The sequence below is a fragment of the Oryzias latipes genome, chromosome 6 (assembly GCF_002234675.1).
Source record: "Oryzias latipes chromosome 6, ASM223467v1".
Taxonomy (NCBI): Eukaryota; Metazoa; Chordata; class Actinopteri; order Beloniformes; family Adrianichthyidae; genus Oryzias; species Oryzias latipes.
The window spans coordinates 11,751,156-11,772,709 of record NC_019864.2 but is presented as its reverse complement, the minus strand read 5'-3'; the positions used below and the strand labels follow the sequence as shown (position 1 = coordinate 11,772,709).

The following is a 21,554-nucleotide window of genomic DNA, read 5'->3' as shown; positions in this document are numbered from 1 at the left end:
TTTATTCTTTTAACACCATTTTTCTATTTCCCCTGTGTGGTTTCTTTCTGGTTTTATTATTCCTCCTCCTCCCTCTCCTCCCTTTGGCACCTTTTTTCCTCCCCTTCTCCGCTCGACCCTCTTTCCTTCGTAGACCACATAGCCCACATCATAGAGCTGCTGGGAAGTATTCCGAGGCACTTTGCTCTCTCTGGAAAATATTCCCGGGAGTTCTTCAACAGAAGAGGTAGCGCTGGCCAGAGAACTGGTGGGACCGGCACACGCACATGCCAAACAGGAGCAGAAATGGACAATGGCGGATTCTTGCAGAATGTTGAGCCAACTTTAGAAAAAGAGATTTTTCTTTGACAAAGTGACCAAAAGCAAAATAAACCAAATCTAAGAAAACGGCTCATCCACAAACTCTCTTTCTGCATGTCCATGCCGTTCCTTGAGGCAGCAGTGTGTGTCCGTACCGTGCAGCCCAGTGTACGTGTGTGTTGATGTGTGTGCATGCTGTAATGCTGAACCGTGCCTGTTCCCTTTGTGACGTATGGTGGGCAGACCACATCGCTCTGATCACGGAGCTCCTCGGGAAGGTCCCGCGCAAAGTGGTCGCTGCCGGGAAGTACAGCCGAGAGTTTTTCTCCAAGAAAGGTAAACGGCTTGCTGGTTGTTGGTTGGTTAGCTGTGGTGGGGGCCTCAACCTGCAGCGCAGGAGCGCCACAAGCCCAGATCAGACCTTTGTCTGGGAAAGTTCCCACACTTTGTTGTTCAGATGAGGAGCTACAGGTAAGTTTGCAATGCTCAGTAAAATGTAGAAAAAATGGTCAAGTCCCACTCTGATCATCTTTGGATCTATTTTCAAAGAGTTCCCAGTGGTCTTTTAGTTCTGAGTTTTCCGTTTTTAGCCATATTTTCTACATATTTGTAGAACTTGCACAATTGGTGACTGACTAAAAGCTTTTTTGTCCCACTGTAGCAAGGCTGATAAGAAACGTTGTTTGATACGTTCAGCTTTAGGCTTGAAGCAGGTTTAAACTAAGCAACTAAGCTTCTCTGGATGTATTCTGCAAAACGAGGTCATGCTTTCTATGGATCTTCAGTCTGAATCATTTCTGTGGAGAACATCAGTGTTAGCATTTCTAGCTGTGCAGCCTGTGTCTGCATCCATTTGGTTCTCAAACCTCCAAAGCTCAACACGAAGAAAGAGTTTTGCTGCTTTTGTTGCACAATGCAATGATGCTTTCAGGTGTTGCTGGGTTTGACTGACTGACTGACTGACTGACTGACTGACTGACTGACTGACTGACTGACTGACTGACTGAACTTAAAAATGAAAAACGGTCATCTAGCTGCAAGTGTGGAAGTCTTTCTAGCGTTAGCATTGATAGCAGCCCTAAAACACTTAAAGCACTTGTCATTTTAATTCCACTCATGCGTTATTAGAACATGTTATTGAACTTTTCCTTCTCATCTTCACTGGACAAATACTTTATGCTGGAAGGTTTTGAGGTGAAGACAGAAAGAATGTAATGGTTACAAACACCAAATAAGCTTATCATGACTAAAAGCCTGTTTTAAAACTTTTCCGCTCTGTCTGAGGCTACAGTTTGAAGTTGGAGTCCCACTTTTGGAATCCATTCCCAGTCGTCTTTAAACTATGATTATGGCTCTTTTAGCCAAAAAAAAAAGCAGCAGTAACTCCTTAGAAATTTGCCTCATAGTTGTGGGCGGAGCTGTAGGTGCAGAATAAGCCTGCCTCCCTTTCCCATCATCCATTGTTTTACACTGCTAGTCTGCAAGTCCTCACAACTCCAAGCTAACATTACAGGTGCAACAAAAATGGCGAGCACTATTGGTTCTGTCTCGCCGTACAGTGTCTTTAAATAATATGTGGAAATCCCTTCTGTTTGGGCCGGGTGAGGTATGAACCCGATAGAGCTGATGACCGCTGCACTCTCCTTTCTGCTAGTTTACTCTTTACAATGAGATGGGAAGATCCGGCCTTTGATGTCTCTATCCGAGGTCTGAGTCCACACTTCGTGTCTCCGTGTTCTGCCTTTTATCTGGTTTTGCTGCGTTAATCTAGACCCGCTTTCCGGGTCTGTCTCTGGGGTCTCTGCTGTCTTGCTCAAAGGCGCTCGGCAGGATTCTACTGGAGTCAAATCTCTGTTTCATCCCCCATCATGTGCAAAAGAAAGGGGTTACCACGGCAACCACATTTTTAAACTGGACTTCTTAAGAGTCTGAGTCTGTCGTATAAATGAAATGACAAAAACATAAAAGTGAATTTGAAGTCCCACTCTGATTGATCTATTGTAAAGCGTTCCTATTGGCCTTTTAATTAAAATTGTGCCGTTTTTAGCTAAAATTATAGAAAAAAACTGATTCATTTTCTAGGACACTGATTCTGCAGAGCATTGGTTCATTAGAAATTTGCCTCTGAGTTGTGGGTGGGACTGTTGATGATAGCCCGCCCTCACTTCCCATCATCCATCTGTTTACTCACTCTTCCACGAGCTCCCAGCCAAGCTAACATTACAGGTGCACCAAAAATGGCAGCCAATATTGGAGCTATTCTGCAGTAAGGTTTTGAGTCAGATTCCAGTTGTTGTGTTTTTAGTGAGTTCAAAACTCTTGATAACTCTCGATAGTACTACTATAGTTGGTACTCACTGCAGTTTTTCCACATGTACGATTTTTCATGTATGTGCATGAATGTTCATTAAAATAAGGAAAGCTTTGATGTTTGTGCTTCAAATGCATTAAAATGCAAGGATGAAAATCAAGACTGCTGGTATCTGAAAGTTCTCTCAGGAACACTTTAATCATGATCGATTCTGTTCCACATTCAGTAATAAAGGAAAATACCAAATGTGCCTCATTATTTTTTCATTTGTCAGGGTTTTCTTCCCTTTAAATTGTTTGAGAAAATGGAAAACCAGCATTCTCGTTTTTCATTTTCAGTCATCTCTGTCCTCCACCCTGACTCTGCTTTATCTGAACCTCAGGTGACCTGCGGCACATTACCAAGCTGAAGCCGTGGTCGCTGTTCGACGTCCTGGTGGAAAAGTACGGCTGGTCGCCAGAAGACGCGAGCCAATTCACTCAATTCCTTCTGCCCATGCTGGAGATGGTTCCTGAGAAGAGAGCCTCGGCCAGCGAATGCCTCAATCACCCCTGGATCAACTCCTAGCTAAAAAAACCCACAAAGGCTGATCCATCATCCTCTTCCTATTGTCCCAACCGTCCTGAAAGCCCCCCTCTGGTGTTAGCCCGTGGAACCACAGAGGAGCTGAAAGTCCTTTTCCACTCTTCCGTTGTGAGTTCCTCTGCCTAAACCTCTTCTTTTTCCACCTTCTTCCCCGAAAGGAATGTAAGAGGAGGCCGTAAGGGACGACACGGCACCAGGTTGGATCTTCCTTGAAGACGGAAGGGGTTTTCTGACGCTGCGTTTGTCGGTCTTTAACACTGTTTGGATTTGGCTACTACTCAGTAACTGCTATTCATTTTCTCCGATAATGTGATAAAAAGTCCAAAAAAAAACGCACCGACGACCCAGAGCTAAAATCTTCCAAGGCTCCTCAAAGACAGGAGGAGTTTATGTTGTGTGAGAATGAGAATGTGTTCAACATCTCCCCATGTAGTCACTTTTCCAGCCAGCGCCCCCTCCTGATATATAAAGGTTTACACCCTAACTTCTCGCTACAAAAAGGACAAAAAAAAAACTCTCACCCCACATTGATTTCTGCCATCTGGGTCACCACGGAAACGCCCTCAGAGGACATCACTGACAGAACAAGTGTGGAACAAATTCCTCCAATTCAGTCAGTTGTGGGTGTGGAGAAGTTGGGTTTAGGACTTAAGGAGACCAGCATGAAGGAAACCAACAGCAGACGCTTCGTTTTGTGCACTTTCTAAGGTCGATCGCATTTCGGACATTCCTCAGATTGTGATGGAATATTTTGGTGCCACATTCCAGGATCTCCACATTCCTACATCTTCTGCCTTCATTCCTGACATTGGTGTCCCCCCCCCATTCCTACCGTGGCACGTTTGAATTGATCGGTACCGTTTCCCCTTTTTCGGCCCCTCCCGAAAGGGCCGGTCACATGGAGGTTGCACTTGTATTTGTAAATGTCCTTCAGGGATTTGAAACCTTTGTACATACAGACCTTGGAAACACAGGAAAGCGACCACGGACAAAGGAAGCTTCAACCTACAAGACGCGTCATACCCCAGAAAAACAAGAAAAAAGATAAAAACGGGTTGTTGCTGACAGAACTGGACTTCCTCTGGTGTAGCGAGGTGGTGGTGGGGGTCTGGCTCACACAGGTGGACCCTGCGAAAATGCTCAGACTGTGCCACCCGGTGGCTGAAAAGGAGAACTGCATTGCTGCTCTGAGGCGTCCCTCTGCACCACTACCTAACCTAACCACCCGATCGGTCACAAACACACCAAATCACCACAATTAGTCCTGTTGCCTATTTTCGCAATAAATGAAAAGAAAAAAAAGAATATAAGTAAATGGTGAGATATTTTTAAAAACTATTTAATTAATTAAATATAGGGAAGAACAAAAAAACAACTTTTCTCTGGTTGTTGTGACCGTGGCAGAAAATCGTCTTATACTGAGGTGATTGTGTTTGTCTATTAGAGATGTTTTTATTCCTTTCATCAATGCTATTATTATTATTATTTTGAACACAGTGGTCACCTCTCCCCTCCCTGCTTACTTGAACAGTGCTGCTTCGTCTGAGCTCTAAAGGGTCATTTGGGGGGAAAGGGGGGGGTTTGCAATAAAGGATTTTCTTGTTTTCTTCTTTAATTTTGGTTTTGTTTTGCACCAAACTCTCCTGATCTTTACTCGTTCAGCCATGCTGACTGTTCTTCCTGATGACGTTGACAGAACTGTGTCTTGTATGTTTTTCATTGACAGATTTAATAAAATTGTAAATGAATGGATGTTGGGCTGTTCAGCGACTGAATGAACTTAATTAAAACGGTACATAAAAACATGTACAGTGCAGTACTTTCTAATAAAACATTAAAGTAATAAATAATGCAGATGTTAATAGCAGTTTTAAAATGATTGGTTTCAATATTATCTCTAGTTTTTTGTCACTTTAGACACGCATTTCTACAGAATTTGAGTCAAAACTCAGGAATAAAAATGAAGAAACTCTCATTTTTAAAACATAATGAGGTCTCTGTGGTTTGGATGCAACCATCCTGTAGTTTCTGGTGGAATCCCTCCTGATGTTGAAGATGCATGGGAAGGATCTCAGAGAGCGGCCCATCTGACGGTGTCGGGTGTGTTTCACAGCAGCGAGGCACAGTTCTTGAGAAGCAGGGGTTTGGCCAAACCCAGGATGTCCAGGTGGGGGTCGAGTGACCTGCCCAGACCCTCCAGCACCATGATGGCAACCACGATGGAGGCGAAATTGCTCTCCAGCTTGACCTTATGAAAAAGAGAGCAAGGATAGATGCAGGGTATTATTATTATTGTTATTAAGGCTTGAGAAAACGCAACGACGAGGGGGAACCGTGGTTGGAATGGTAGGACAACCATGGAGAATTTGGAGAAAATGGAAGTTCCTGAAGAAAACAGTACATTTAATGGCACCTGGGCAGATTTATTTGCCTTTTAGCGACTGTACCAGCATGACTTAAACGTTATGAGGAACTAGCAAACAACAAAGACACAAATGCGGCAAGACATTCCAGAATAAACAGGCAGCTTTTGCCCCAAAACACCCTAATTAAGATGAGAACAAAAGTTGTTTGTTGACAAAAATCCATTGGAGAAGCGGATTAACTGCTAGTTAATTGCCACATATTTGCTAGTTTTTTGGGAATTAGTTCTCATCGACAGGGGAAAGAAAAAACATGAACTTCTCTTCAGCAACTTTAAAAACGTGTGAAATGATGCCATTCACTGGAAACAGCGGGTTTTCCAAAGGCTGTTGTGGCTCCCTGTGTTTGCATTTCTGTGGGAAACGGATCCAAACGGCTCTTTGAGTGGTAGTAAAGGTTGCAGACCCCTGGTCTAGAGGCTAGGAGGCAGTGCTGAAGATTTTGAGGAGGGATAGGATCAGGAATGAATCCATCAGAGGAACAGCTCCGGTTGGATGTTTTGGAGATAAATGCTGGGAAGCAGACGGAGATGTTTGAACAGGTTCAGAGGACGAAAAGTGATGATGATGAGGTTTGAGCTACCAGGAATGAGGCTTAGAGGAAGACCACAGAGGAAGATCATGGATGTAGTGAAGGAAGACATGAGGGTGGATGGTTTTAGCCAGGAGGATGCAGAAGAAGATTAGATGAAGGCAAATCATTTGCAATAGCGACCCTTAAAGGGAGCAGCTGACAGAAAAAAAAGACCACACTGGAGACAAAGTGATGTGTTGTATCAGAACAGTTACTTCTTCAGCTTTAGGTAACACTTCTCCTTCATTTCCATCCACGGGTTACTGGTTAACTTTTCTGGATGCTGCTACTTCAATGCAGTTAAACACAAAATAGGTGTGCGGAAAGTTTCATAAAGTAGTATTGTTTGTATTCTAGGACCAAACTAGTAAACCTGGGGGTGTATCACCTTGTGTTTGATGAGAAGACCAAAGACTCTGGAGAGTAAGTCAGCCACTTGAATCTACGAAATAAAGGAGAGACACCGAGTGATGAGCAGACACATTAATTGATCGCAAAATCAGTCATGACGCACCTGCAGAAAGCCAAGTTCTGGCTCTCAAAGCATCTGACCGCTTATAAATACATGTGCCTTTGGAGTTTCTCAAGCCTTAAAGCGTTTGATTTACATGCCTTACTCAACATGGACAGAAGAACATGCATCAAAAACCCCTTTTCATTTCAATCTAAGCAGAACACAGACGTTCTGCTAAGATTGAAATACTGGTTCTGTTAGCAACATCTATTTAAATCTAGTAGACACGTTACTTGTGGTGTCCCTCAGGGCTCTGTGTCAGGACCAACATTGTTTATTATGTATATTAATTACCTATTTAATGTTTTTAAATTATAAAAAAATATTAATAAAACTAGTTCTGTATGCAGATGACACATATATGTTATAGTGACATACTATTTTAATATTATTTGCCTTATCGATAAACAATTATATGCTTTTTTTTTAAAATGGCGGAATAGCAACATATTATCACTAGATTTCAATAAAACTAAATTTGGGATATTTAGTAACCATAGGAGACATTTTGAACAACAAATACACAGAAATTGATTTTCATTTGAAAAAGTACCAGAGAATATGTTTTTAGGACTAATATTTGACAGCAAACTACCATGGAAAACGCACTGTGTACATTATTCTGTTCGACAGTGCTCGCCAACCCCACCAGCTGTATTGAAGTATGGGGGAATACTTTTCACTACATCTTTTATACATGTTCCAAAAACGAGCAGACTGGGTTATTCACAAAGTAGGAGCAACCTTTTATACAGTCACAACTATTCAAATTACAGTACAGTGTAAATGTCAAACTGTCCTAGTATCACATAAACCAGTTTAGTAGGAGAGAATTCTAACATTTACCAGTGGTACCAACCAACCGGGAGGGATTTTGTGTGTCAACAGAAATATGAAATAAAACAAGGTAAAAATATTCGAAAGATTATTAATAGATTAATTATTATTGTGAAAGTCAAATTATAGGCTAAACCTGTGGCTGCTCTTCTTCAAACATGTTTTGCATTGTTATTACTCTTATATTATGTTTTTTTATTGGTTGAATGCTATAAAGCCTGCGACCCATTGTTTTCCTGTTTCTTTGGCATTTTTCACAAAAACATCTTTTTTGTTATTGTGCTGTTTTGACTTTATTTATGGTCAACTTTGATCATTTATTTATGAAATAATTCATTTATTACCCTTTAAGTTTCATTTTCATTCAGCAATATAGCCTTCAACCCCGCATTTTCCTCTGAAATGCAGCTCCTTCTGGTTGGTATGATTATCAGTGAATGTGTATCATGTAGATCGTAGATCAACATGGATGCTAGCACAGAAACCAGAGCCACCTTTCCCAGAGAGAGCGTGTTGCTGAGGGCGTGATCCACCAGCTCCGCCATCTCCTTCTTGAACAGCGGCACATCCTGGCATTCGCTGGCTCTGGCGTGATGCAAAATCAGCTCTGCCACTTCTTCACCCTGAAGAATTTCAAGTAGCTTTTTTTTTAATTTGTACAAGATACCAATTCTCTGATTTGCAATTGAAATCATTTATGAAACAACAAAATCAGGGATGCTTCCAGAACTTCTCCATGCTCTGACCTGACGCAGCACCACAGCTGTGAAGACGGCCTTGAAGTTGGCCAGGTCGTGGTCGCTCAGCTGGGCTACGATGCCAGCGTCCAGCAGCACCAGCTGGAGCGGGCACGGGTCCGGCCTGACGCTGACCACCACCGTGTCCAGAAGGTCGGTGAGAGTGGTCTTCCCGTGGTGTTCCCCCGAGAGGCCCGAACCGTCGCTGGAGGCAGCGATAGGCGCCCGACACTGAACCAGAATGTTTCCCGGATGGAGATCGCCGTGGACAAAGTTATCAACGAAAATCTGGATGGGAAATGAGATCAGCTTTGTTAGGACAAGAAAGTCTCTGTTTAGTGGGGAAGTCTGAAAGGATTCGTGCTTCTGAGGCACCATTTTCAGCAGTGTGTCCACTCCCATTCTGGCTATCCTCTGCTTCACCTCCTTCGGAATATCCGAGGCCAGGTATTTAGAAATCGGCTCACTTTCCTGGGAAGAAACACAGGAATATTAGTCCCAGGTACAGAACAGAGCCGTCATCTCAGCTGTCAGTGTGTTATCGCGCATAGATGATGATGACTCACTTCAAAGGTTTCCACTAAGATGTTCCTGGTGACAAACGGCCGCATCGGAGTCGGAAACCTGACATGGTCGACGTCTCGAAAGTTTTCGAGGAAACGCTCCATGTTTTTGGCCTCACAACGTAGATCAATCTGACAGTCAGAGTAAAGAAAAGCCCCATCATTCACAGTAACTCCAGTGTTCAAGATCGTCAAATTATCAGCGAGGATTAAAATAGGGGTCAAATCATTATTAGAGCTGATATTTGTAATTTTGACAAATCAGGATCGTCCATTTTTTATTACCATAGAGCACTGTTACTGGGTGATTTTAACTACTTACATGAATTTCAATATGTCAAAGAGTTTGTGTCTTCACCGGGGAAGTCTCACATTTACCAAGAATGGGTGGACCAAAGACCAAGTTTCTAGTATCATTTTATTATTTTTTTATTCTCAAATTTCTAATTTTTCATTTTTTAAAATGTTTTTAGGAACTTCCTGTGTTTTTCTTTTTCATTTTGTTACACACACCACAGTTGAAAATAAAAATAAAAACTGTAATTTATCACGAGTTGTCATGTTTTGACCTTTTTTAATAAGTACCTTTGTTGGGTATATTATATCGGGTAAAGATGACCCGTCAAATGTGGAACTTTTTCTAGCGAGAGTGTTTTCAGGTTGATCCAACAGGCCGATATTGAAGCGGTTATTTTTGGCTCAGGTGCAGCCGCCCTGCTCCGTCCCCAGGATTGTCCTGCACCAGTTATCCAGTTGGCTCGTCCGTGCTCCTGTTCCTGACCGAGTACCTCGTCTCTGCTCCTGCTCCTACACCTGGCTGTGGATCCTGTCTCCAGCTCGACTCGCGCCCCTGACTGTCCCCCCACCTCCATCTGGATGAAGCTCGTCTGCTGGACTTTAAATATGTAGTTGTAGAGTTAGATAAGTTCATTCTTCTCTATGAGTTCTGGTAAATCACCTGTCTGCCGGGGGGAGGATCCCTCCTTCATGTGGGCACCCCTGAGGTTTCTTCGTTTTTTCCGTAATCCGTTTTATTTAGTTTTTCCTTACCGAGAAAGAAATTTAGGGGCAGGGATGCCAGTTTGGCTTAGTCAGTTTGTTAGTTCAGTTTAGTATTTTCCTATTGAATTCTATGTATTCATGATCCTTTTGATTTTATGTTTAACTTTTTCAATTAGCGATACGAAGCCCATCGAGACGACTGTTGTTGTGAATTTGGGCTATACAAATAAAATTGAAATTGCACCCTCTGATGGTTACACAAACCATGCGTTCAGCCATCTGCCTGCATAGCAACCATGGGTGTAGTAATAAGGCAACAAGCAGCAGAAAAAACACCTTAGTTAGTTTGTTTGTTTTTGGTTGGGTAGTTGAAAGAATAACTGGGACTAGAGACATATCCAACCATCACATTTTTTCTCAAATTGTTTTATTTACTTGATAGAACTTCAGGGAGCTATTTATATATATTATTTGACCTTATAAGACATGATACAATGCTAGCTGCACTTTTTTTTGTTTCGACTTCTCAAAAAAGTTTCATTTCATTTACTATGAAAAATTTCCAGGAACTGCTGCTGCGCCTGTTACTCCCTGCACTTCTATGAACTATTTATTTTGCTTTTTTTTTATTTTTTGTTGTTTTTCCAGGTCAAACCTAATTGTTTAGGTTTGTATTATTCAAACTTTTAATGGCAATATTTTTCTACTGCAAATGACTTTCGGCTCCAAATATCGGTTATCTGACAAAAACCCATCGCTGGATCTCTGGCTGAAATCCTTTTCTCTGAGTACCTGTTTGGTCATCAGCTTCTCGAACTCCTGCACGATCTCACACACGCTGAGCCATTTCAGTCCAGGCAGGCACTGAAGGAGCCAGCTTGCACTTTTCATTAGCAGCAGGTCGATCTCCACCTGCCTCCTGACGCCTGGATGGACCACCTGAACATCAAGAAAAAAGGGATTTACACTCTGTAAACTCTTTACAGATATAATTACTGTTACATGACTGACTTTGATCGCCACCGGAATCAGCCGCTCCTTCTCCACGCTGCTTTCCTCCTGCTGCTCATCAAACAGGCTTTCCTCATTGCCCCTCCAGAGCTTTTGCAGAGTGCCCACCACACCTCCCAACCCAGGGATCTCCCAGGCTCCCAGCAAGTCTTCCTTCTCCATCTCCTCCACAAGCAACTGGAAGGCTGGATCCTCCACCTGGTCCACGCGGGCAAAGCCTCTGTACACCTGGGCGACACATCCCGACCCCACGGGCTCTTTGCTCTCAAACACCAGCACCCGTCTCCAGCTCTCTCCGAAGGCTCTCTGGAGACACTGCTTGGTGTGGGCCCACGAGTGAGGGCGCACTTTCACGTGCAGCCTGGAGAAGCGTTCGCAGAACTCTGGTGGGAAGATGTCGCGCCTGGTGCTGGCCCACTGCCCCAGCTTGATGAAGGTCGGACCAGAGGTCTCCGTCACCCACAGCAAAGCGTCAAGCCAGCGATCGGCACAGTGAGAGGAAAGCAGGGTCAGCGGGGACAGGAGGAGGAGAGGACCGAACTTTAGGAGAAGAACCAAAGCCCGGAGGCTGAGGCGGAGGAAGAAGATCAGTTTGTGGACCTGGACTTTAGCCAGAGACTTCCTGTCAGGCACCAATGAGGGAAGAGCTGCTTCCTGACAGCTGGCTGCACATGAAGCACTGACTGCACCCCAACAGACCAGTGTCACTTTGGGGATGCCAGCTAAAATCTGCCTTCCTTTAACCGGAAGTGCACCACGACTCTGCACTGCTCTGCTCCTGCAGAAGCGGCTGGCCTGGAGCAGGGAGGACCTCAGGCTGAGGACCGCTCTGCCTCCAAAGCTCAGCATAGCCATCATGTCCGCTCGTGTTCACCTCTTATCTTGGTTTGCGATGTATAGCTGTGTCGATACCGGACGAAACCAAACGTGACGTCGTAGGGGGCTCCATGCGAGATGCGGCCGTTGAACGTCGGCTTTTTTCCAACAGAACGGGGTGAAGGTGGGATGTCGACGGTTCCACAAATTCCCAGCGTCGACCTGACTCAGTGCGATACTCTACGGCGCTGCTTTCTACCAGACACTGCGGGCTTTCCTCTTCTTCTCCTTATGAGGACAAACGCGGGAATTTCACGCTCCAGTTAACGGCACAGTCCATCCATTTCCACGGATAAAAGGAAAACACTGAAACGAGCACTTCCTTCCGGCTACAGAGGTTTGAAGTCACGTGACAGCCAGAGAAAGGTACACAAATTAATTTATTTTATTAAGCTGGTAATAAACGTCTGAACACGAACCTTTTTTATTTGATTTACTTTTGAGAACGATTCAGCCATACATTTTTTGTGAATAATAAGGATAATAAAAAAGAACATTTTAAGCTAACTTTGCAACAGAGCATGCGCATTCCAAACGTGTTTAATATGCGCAAAACCTAAAATCCCTTTTCTATGAACATCACGTTGTTATTGGAAATTCTATTCATGGAAAATTCACAAAATGTTGTTTCCAATCTCTGTGATATCTTACAACCAGCATGCACACACTTTATATGTGTCTATATGTTTTATTTAAAATCAAAAATACAAATAAAAAATCATGTTGCATTTATGTCTGTTATGAAGTGGAAACCAGGATTTGACAGCTTGCTACTTATGGAAGAAGAAGAAGAAGAAGAAATTGGAAATAGATTTTGTGAACTGTGATGTAATCTCTGGTTTTCACCACTGTGTGGAGTCAGGGAGGTATGTTACTCTCCGGTTTGTTATTCACCTGTGAGAGGAACTATTCTGAGTCTCTGTTGACAGTTTGCTGGGGGGGAAAAATCATCTAACTTCTTTTTTCCCTAATAAATAGACAAAAAATCCAAATGTGTGTTCTGGGTGTGCTAACAAAAGTCTTTTTGCATCCTTTTGCAGTTTTTTGCATCCTTTCTACAAGAATACTGCTCAAAGAGCTTTACAGATTCAGCAAGCTTTTGCGCTTTAACAAAACATAGTATAAAGATTATAGATAAGCTGTGAAAACAGAAACGTGACGGTAAAAGTTCAGGTGAAGCATCAAACAAAGGCACAAAAGTGAACAGTAACAAATGTTACTGTTAAGTCATTGGGTTTTATCTTTTATAAAGTAAAAGGCAATAAAAGATATCCCTGATTTATTGTGAACCAGCTCCAGAAAAAGATTTTAGTTAAAGAGAAAGTAAGAAGTGAAAAGCAACATATAAGTGTAAAAAAGAATTTAATAAATACAACTTTTGAGATACATATAGATTGTAATCAAACAAGTTCAAATCCATACAGTATTCGATTAGTTCCTGAAAAATAAATAAAACAAACAATAACTTTTTAGGCCTGTTCTCTTACGTTTGTGTTTCTTAATACTTTTTTTTTTTTTTTTTTTTCTTAAAGATTCTAAGATCCATCAGAGCTGCAGTCTATTTGGTTGTCGAGCCCTTTGGCGTGTATAACAGGGCCCTGAAATATGCCTGCCCAGAGCTCAGAAAAGTGTTAATCTGGCCCTGACCACCAGGGACTGGGAACGTGTTGGAGCCTTGTTCCCAGTCACAGTGTGAGACCCCTAGAAACTGGGCTCCCAGCTGTAGGCCGCACAGAAGACTCTGCAACACAATAGGCCCAGATAAACGCCAAACAGATGTTACAAGCCTCCACCTCCCAGCCTTTCCCCTTCCCTGCCATTCACGAACAAGCCAGCTGTTTCTGAGCTCTTGCATCTCAAAGGCAGGGTCAGGTTTCAGCCACAGAGGTCAGTGGAGAAAGGTGTTCTATTCAAGTGAACCCGTCGAATACTCTGTAAAGATCCATTTGGGAATAGATAATGGGATGTAACCTTGTTGTGCGTGTTTTTTTACAATTCTAATATACATTGTGATGTCAACTGTTGACTGAAATTGGCATTTAGAACAACATTTGCATCACAAGTTGCTATTCGATTAGAACTTTGTCTAGAGAGTGTTTTGCTTGTCATCAAATTTGTAAAAAATCGTGTGAAATAATAATAAATTGTATTTTTAAATCACAATGTGTAATAAGAAAGTAAAGTGGATTAGATTATAACTCTCCAATCTGTACACATTACACTTCATTGTTCTAGGAGTCTGAAGGAGCTCTAGTTTGTTGAGTCATATTCATGCTGCCATGTCTGTTTTCTGTGCACTTCCTGTCGATCACAATATGTTGATCCTAAAATAAAAATCTTGATTTCATTTGGAAGTTGTGTGATTCAAATCAGAGACCACAAGAAAAAAAAAACAACCAACCATCTAGGGATTCATCAGCTTCAACAGAACGTGTAAAGCTATTTGCTTGGTTCAGTGCACTTGGAAAAAGTCACATACCTTCAGAGCATTTTCCAGTGATGATGCTCCCTTGCTTTAACATGAAAATCCCTGACTCCATTTTATACTCTACAGTTAAAATAAGAGAAAACTGTAGCTTAACTGTTTATCAGGCTATCGGATGGTAAATCAATGAACTAAAGGTATTTATATCAAAAAGTTCAGTTACAGCAATCCTGTGGTATATTACCAAACAGTAATCTGAAGACACATGAAAGAAATCTTGAATTCCTCAGAAAGTGTTACGGCTAAAGATGTTAGGTTCTCTTAATCTGAAAGAACAAACACAAAGAAAATGTTACTTTCAGCAGGTCTCACATGTTTCTGCAGAGCTAAAACAGAAAAAAGTCAAATATTCCTAAACGTTGAAACAATTTTCTTTAAATTATTAAAAAGAAAATCTACCAATGGGGTAAAAAATATGGTCTAACCAGGAATTCTCATTTAAGGGAAAAAAAATTCTATACTGGGCACAAGATGTCTTTTAGATAGCTAATATACATTTATTGTAGATGTCTACTGGACACTTATTAAGCTACGTTCACATCGCCCTAGGTAACGCACGTTCAAGCGGCCCCTCCCAATGATGCGTTTATGTAAACATATGTAAATGCTCTTTTCAGGCTGCCATGTTCAAGATTTTAACATTTACGCATAGCTACGCACATTTTGAATTTTCGGGCTCTACGTACAAAAGTCTCGCCCAACGATTGCGCCCTGAAATTAAACCAGGTCGAACTTTAACCATTCAGGGACAGAAACAGTAGAAGCGGATGGCGTCCTTTCTAAGTCAGGGAAGTGCCAACTGTTTGAGAATCGAACATGAGGAGAAATAATGATTGCAATTCGTGTTCTTTCATATGATGGAATAGAGCTGTAAAAGAAAAAGCCTGGTGCGAGATCTGCATCGCGTCAACATTTTGCACCAAGAATCCTTCAACTGTTGGTGGCAAATATGTGGTGGTAAAAAGAAGAAAAAGGTGCTCCTCCCTGACATGTTCTATAGTACCTACCTTTTCCAGTTTCTTATTGTATTTCTATTTTAAACATTTCATTTGGACTTTTAGAAATTACTTTTGTTGTCCGAAACGTTTAACTTTCTTTTGGAATTGTGTTTTGGTTTCTGCAATTTTGTTTTATATTTCTAAAATGTAATGTTGCCTCTTTTTTTTTTTAATTGTCTTGATCAATTTCCACATTGTTTTGCATTGAGTGATTTGTTGGTTGGATTTGCTCTTTAGGGCCACCGTAACTGGTTCTAATTTCTCCTCATCTCAAAGAGGCAAACTGTAATGAACTCCATCAATGCCCAATCAGTACTGTCTCTTAAAGTCTTCTTAAACTCAGAAACTGAGCGTTTTAGTTGCAGCTGTTCAGTCACATCTGGAGCCATGAAGAGAATCCAGCAGAGATAAAGTGGAAGATTGCGTTGTCCCCACGTTAGGAAAAAAAAGAGCCGTTTTTCATGATTAATTCCCAAAGGAGGCCTTTATTTATGTATTCAGATGAACGCAACATTGCTCTTTCCAACCCCCCCCCCCCCCTCAATTTTTCCCCCCTAAGCAGGATACTTGGTTTCCCTGGCAACCAGAACTCCAATCACCCAGCCAGCTGCAGATTAGTTCTGCGGTGGGGGGTTTAAAGTTAGAGGGAGGGGATTTGGAGGTGGGGGTGGAAAATGGAGAAGGAGGAGAGTAAAAAGGAAGAAGGAAGGGAGATGGGGGGAGGCTCCAGGGGAAGGAGGGGTGGGAAAAGTTGGAGAGGAGACGGGAAGGAATGAGTGTCAGTGAGAGATAGAAGTTTGTGTGAGAGGAGTAGAGGAGAAGGAGCCGTAAACAGTCCCAAGGCTGCAGGGAAGGACAAGGATTTTCCCAACTCGGTGACTTTTTTTCCACATTTTTTTGTGTGAGTGCACTTGGAGCCACACTCCGGCTCTTGGTGGGAGGTACTGACAGGAGCAATGCAAAGCCAGAGAAAGCAGAAACAGGGGTAGGGGTGCACAAACGGAGACAGAGAGACGGAGAGGGGAAGTGGGAGCACACTGAAGAAAAGGAGCCATGCAAGTGGATTCTGTCTTCTGCCGGGTCAGGTTTCACAAAATGAGAAACCACTCTGAGAGCACTTCATCAGGGCTCACCCAGCTCAGACAGGTACACTTTTTTAGAAGTTTAATCATGTTTTTGCATGTTTTCCTCAGATAAAAGAAATGTACAAAACTTAATAAATGTCTTTTCACTTTTTGCTAATCCACTTAAACTATGTGCACATATTTGCCAGACTGGATTTTAGACTATCTGCATTTCATTCATAGCAATTTGGGGCCCCTGGTTAAAGTACAAACAGAGCTGCTGAAACAAAGAATTGAGCCGAACTCACATCAGAAACTCCTATGCAGCTCACTAGGCTGTCTGTGCACACGTGAGCACACGCGCAAGCTTAACGGCTGTCATTCCAAACTTAGTGGAGAGCCACAGAGTGAAAAACGGAGGGCAGGATAAGCGCGATGGCTAGGAACAAAAGCAGCTCTTCATGCGTTGCCTGTATTGTTGTGAGAGGGCAGTCAGGGGTGGAAACCTCCCCAGAGGAAAGAGCAGCTCAGCCTCAGGTGGCCCCAAAAAGTCAAAGAGGGTTTCAAACATCTTTGTACCAGGTATAGAAAAGCACACACAGCGTTTAAGAATGTTTTAAAATGGTCATCATCTGAAGGAGCAGCAGGGAAAATGGTGTGATCAGGAAGAGCTATAACGCAAATGGCAAAAACAGCATAATCAGAATTAAAATACCACTGGGAACGCTTTTACAATGGAGCAAAAGATGATCAGAATGAAGCTTTAATGATAATCAAGAAAACTAAACTAGTCATCTGACCTTATCAAAGATTAATAAATAAAGTTTTTATATATACTTCATGTGAAAATAAAATATCTAAGGAAGTTTTCTTTTGCTTTGTGTTTGACCAGCTGATAGTATGTAGCCTATAACTATGGCGATGACCTGACCCACGGTGATACATTCAGTTGAAGCCAATACACCATCTGCATGACAGAAAAACACCAACAAAAATATGATTTTCTATCCTGTCACTCAGTCAAAGCTCATAAGGTTTAGTTCCTGCTCTGTTGTATGTCAAGTCATTACAACAGAAATGTCTGCGATGTTCTATAGCATCCATTTGTGTCAAAACGGTTTTCTGTATTTCGTCTTTGATGACACGAATATTTTTTCTTGAAGAAATTCTTAATGATTGGATTTAACAAACCTGACCGCTACTGCTGCAGCAACTTTGGGTGGAAATCATAATTAGCTTGCGTCTGTCTTTTATTTGACCCTACTGTATTTATACAAAAGGGTAAGGCTGTCAGTCGGCTTAACTATGCTTAGCTAACCAACAAACTCCATGGAAATAAAGGTTTTTACAGCTGTAGATAAACACTGACTGTTTTTCTATTATTGTGGAAGCTTATATGGCGGATGAGCTTATATAGGCCACTTGTTTACATGAGTTAGCTTCAGAGGCTAACACAAGCTGGAGTGTCAGGGTTGGAAAGAAGGAAACTGATTTTAAAAAATCGTTCTTTACTTTTATCGTTATCTTCTCAGCAGAATTTCAAGTGATTCTTCAATGGCTTTCATTACAACACTGTTGTCTCTGTGTGCAACTCATCAGTCTGGATGCAACATCCACACACTTTGGCATTGCATGTTCAATGAGCAACCAGTTCAGGCCGTGGCACACAGCCACTTCGTACATTTTGCGTATTTTCCACGTATAAAATTTCTGCCTTTCGTGATACATGCGTGATCTACGTAATTCGTAGGTGTTTCTTGCGTTCGTCGACGCGTGCAAGGTTTATCGAGAGATGAGTCCTTGCGTGTATTTGGTTTAGTGCTGTTCAAAATTTTGGGTCCATTGAGAACTACGCAGTTTATATAAATCTTATGCAATTGTGTGTGATTATTTTTTCAAGCTGCTTACACAAATTTGTGGCTTTCCACGACCGTTCCACGTGTGTCTAACAGACTTTTCCCGCATGTACCACCGATGTATAACTTTTATATCGCGTATACTGCGCTCAATCATACACAGTTCATGTTCTACGCTGATTTACGTGTTTTTTAAGTGTTCTTTACGTGGTTCATTTGTGAAACATTGTGAAAATTTCATGTAAAGACCACAACTTTTCTCACTTTTTCTACATATATTCACATATGACCAATTTCCATCCGGGCAATTTGCACAATATGCGGCTGTGTGACTGTGTCCGAATTCCCGCCCTAATCCCTAACTACTAAAAAAAAACATCAGCGCGGGACTATCTAGTGCCCTGGATTTTAAAAGCAATTCGGGCACCATGCTTACTACTTTTTTTTTAAACGGCGAATATGACTTCATCGATTTCACAAAGCGAAAATCTCATTTTATGAATCCACTGTGTTCTGAAAATGAAAACGTTGATATTTCATTACAAATTACATTTAAATAATTTTCTTTGCAAAAAATGTGCAAACGCAATGCATTGTATGTATCTATATCTGCCAATCTAGTGAGCATCGAATGCGCATTGGTTTTTTGCAGAGACTTCTGGGAAATGACTAGGGCACTCGATTTTGGAATTGTAGATTCAAACAGCACTACAAAATGGCGAACGCACTATGTAGTGCACTATGTTGTGAGTAGGGAAGGAATTTGGACATAGCCATGGACTTTAGGAATAGTGATCAAAACACATACTGTTAATTATAATTTCATGGAAACAAGTGGAGGCACTAAAGTTTTCATTCAAAAGTTGCATGCTTGCTGGGAATTATCACTGGAGTTTAGATTGATCTATTATCATTCATAAATGACTGATGAGGTCTGGCCTCACATGCATTGCTGTGCCTAAACTGTATCTGCCCTCCAGTATAAAGTTCTATCTGTGCTGTTATATTCTGCTCAGAAACCTTACAGCACAGCTTCAGGAGGTCTGAAAGGAGCCAGCTTTTGACAGGCTCTCTGCAGGGCAGCCTGCAGCCCAAAGACCCCGTCAAGGCAGCCACCCCCCCCCCCCCCCCCACTGTCCCAAAAACTGCTGTTGTTAACACAGAGACCTTCTCTAAAGGCATGTGTCCCACTGTTAAAGAATTTTGTTTGTTTCCCAGATGTACTACAAGGCTTGTATGATCTTGTTTGATAGAATCTGTGTTGATAAAAAAAGAAAACTCCCTCCTTACAGGCACAAATGCAAAGGTAGTGCATGTTAGACACCCTCCCATAAGAATCACATTGATGTGAATGTGAATAATGCATGCCATCACACAGCATATTGAAGTCATTTATCCAGTTGGCCTTTTTTTCCATTGTGTTTGCCCTTGACTGGGACATTTGTCCACACTGCAGCCTGTTGCTTGCAAGCTGTTATTCAGTTTAAAACTTTTACTTTGAAGGAAAGTAAAAATGTTATTGGACTAAGACTAGGTCATAATTTGACTTTTTGTTTCTATATCAACCATTTATCTATTTCCTGTAATTAGCTGCTCCAACTCTTTTGGCACACACATTGCATTCAATTCCAGTTCAGAATGTTCAATAAATTTGTTGCATAACAAAACACAGGCTGTATCTGGAGAAAACCCCATGCATCCATCAGGAAAGTGTGCAAACTCAACACGGACAGCAAGGATTTAAACTAACACCTAATGTGAAGCAAGAGTATAGGTCACAGCACCACCCATGTGTTTGCCTATGTGCTATTGTATAACTTCACATGAATCTGTGCAATAGCACAACCTCTACAGTGGGTGTCAGGTATTCCTTTGTTGATCAAATTATATAAAAATAATTTGTTGTATTTTAGGTGTAGTATGCCACACATGTTTTTATAAAAATTATAGATGCTGGATGGCTCAGTTGGCTGCATGTAGGTCTACCAGCTGGGAAACTAAGGCACCGCAATGAGCTTCATCCCAAGTTTGGTTCCTCTTGTGCCGGTCCCCTGCCTGGATAAAACACAGGGTTGTGTCAGGAAGAGCGTCTGGCGTAGAAATCTCTACTAAACCACCTATGCTGCTGAGGGAAAGCTGATTCACTGTGGCGACCCCTGAAGGGATATGTCGTACGGTGAACAACAACTTTTATACAATTTTAGAATCTTTGATCTTATATAAAAGTTATTAAAAAGTAAGGACTGTTAAGGCAGCATTAAAAATAAAAACCCAAAAGTATTCCTGGTCCAGTAGAGCTCCTTTGCATGGAGAAAATACAGGTGTTCCCATAAAATGTCAGTCTTGTTTGCTAGTGTTAGCATATAGTATACTATTTGGCAACTAAAGGCAACTTTTCACAGAACAAAGAAGAAAAAGTAAATAAACGCATCCCTAATGATTGTTTCCAAATCTAATGGCATACTTTTTTCAAATGTCTGTTAATTTCTTTGACCCAAATTGAAGAAAGGTTTCACATTTCTTGTAATAACAGGATATGGTTGGGTAAATTTGTGTCCTGCTGTTCTGTAGGAACTATCTTCAGTGCAGTGTCTCCTGCATGACAGTCTAGGAAGAGGGGCGTCACATCTACACCTACAGTTTGATGACAGGGTGTGGACAATTATCATGGGAAACAGTGCTGATCATCCAAAACCTCGGTGTAGCTGACGCTGCGTTGTTGTAGCTTTGTACCAGTGGCAGTGTGAGTTCAGCGGACACACACTTTCCAAAAAATACACACAAATACAGCAAGCAGAGGTTTAAATAAAAACAGTGCTAAAGGAATCCACTTCATATATCAATAAAACAACAGTATGGGGGGGTTCATTCAAGTTCAACAACCTAATGAGCAGAAACTGCAGACTCCTCGCAGACGCAGATGCTTTGATTATACCAAATCCTATTTAAACACTATCTTGCTAAGCCCTGGAGCAGGGAAAGTAGTGGTTTCTCTCTGTCTGCAGAGTTATGGAGTGGCTGCACAGCTGTGGTGTTTTCCTCTTTTGGTGATGGTAGGCTATCCATCATTAATGTGTAAGACTTTTTTAATGATCACATGCTAGTTTAAAAAGTTTACATTTTAGGGTATCCATATTTAAGTTTAATGTGATATCCGCACTATAAAGCGTACTAAAAAGTCTAAATTTCTTTGAAAATACTCCAGTTCAATTTATAATCCGGAGTGTATACATGGATTGATTCTGGTTGTTTAATGATGTTGACGCTATTATGGGAGGTATACACAGAAAAATGTTTGGTTGCATGTTATTGTGAATTCGCTAACGTGGCTAATCTGTAGTGGTGTCGGGGTATCTTTTTTTTACGTTATCAACAAGGTTGGGAGTTAGCATAGTCACAATAACGTTTGTTTTAGCTG

At 41.7% G+C, this 21,554-nt stretch overlaps 3 protein-coding genes across 12 annotated transcripts in view; 2 read left to right on the top strand and 1 right to left on the bottom strand.

The window, feature by feature from the left end:
* The window catches only part of LOC101167956 (SRSF protein kinase 2), a 73,018-nt gene extending 69,275 nt beyond the window's left edge, over positions 1 to 3,743 (top strand). For 4 of the 8 annotated variants that reach the window (XM_023955648.1, XM_020703852.2, XM_020703851.2 and 1 more), the window contains 3 exons: positions 134 to 226; positions 544 to 636; positions 2,994 to 3,743. In XM_023955648.1, the coding sequence (XP_023811416.1) occupies positions 134 to 226; positions 544 to 636; positions 2,994 to 3,178 (371 nt within the window). In that variant the 3' untranslated portion in view covers positions 3,179 to 3,743. The remainder of the gene's footprint in view (positions 1 to 133; positions 227 to 543; positions 637 to 2,993) is intronic. The other 4 variants (XM_020703856.2, XM_020703854.2, XM_020703855.2 and 1 more) reach the window with 2 other exon arrangements.
* Positions 3,744 to 4,708: 965 nt separating this feature from the next.
* On the bottom strand, positions 4,709 to 11,937 carry adck2 (aarF domain containing kinase 2). The gene is made up of 8 exons (XM_004069893.4): positions 10,858 to 11,937; positions 10,639 to 10,785; positions 8,848 to 8,976; positions 8,657 to 8,752; positions 8,291 to 8,569; positions 8,039 to 8,167; positions 6,582 to 6,635; positions 4,709 to 5,444 (listed from the first exon to the last, which is right to left on the bottom strand). Exons 1-8 carry the CDS (start codon positions 11,713 to 11,715, stop codon positions 5,304 to 5,306), a joined length of 1,833 nt encoding a protein of 610 aa, XP_004069941.1. The 5' UTR covers positions 11,716 to 11,937; the 3' UTR covers positions 4,709 to 5,303.
* A 66-nt stretch (positions 11,938 to 12,003) lies between these two features.
* The window catches only part of LOC101167452 (DENN domain-containing protein 2A), a 45,638-nt gene continuing 36,087 nt past the window's right edge, over positions 12,004 to 21,554 (top strand). For 2 of the 3 annotated variants that reach the window (XM_011475899.3, XM_020703848.2), the window contains exon 1: positions 15,965 to 16,362. The gene's annotated coding sequence lies outside the window, so the exon portion shown is untranslated. Of the gene's footprint in view, positions 12,100 to 15,964; positions 16,363 to 21,554 lie in introns of those variants that run through there. The other variant, XM_020703849.1, reaches the window with a different exon arrangement.

Bases quoted from the DNA above. Each gene is read 5' to 3' on its own strand.
- adck2 (XM_004069893.4), bottom strand. From the start codon at position 11,715: ATGATGGCTATGCTGAGCTTTGGAGGCAGAGCGGTCCTCAGCCTGAGG. The intron at 8,753-8,847 runs GTGAGTCATCAT...GTTTCTTCCCAG, and splicing joins TCTTAGTGGAAACCTTTGAA to GAAAGTGAGCCGATTTCTAA. The intron at 8,168-8,290 runs GTCAGAGCATGG...GAAATTCTTCAG, and splicing joins CAGCTGTGGTGCTGCGTCAG to GGTGAAGAAGTGGCAGAGCT.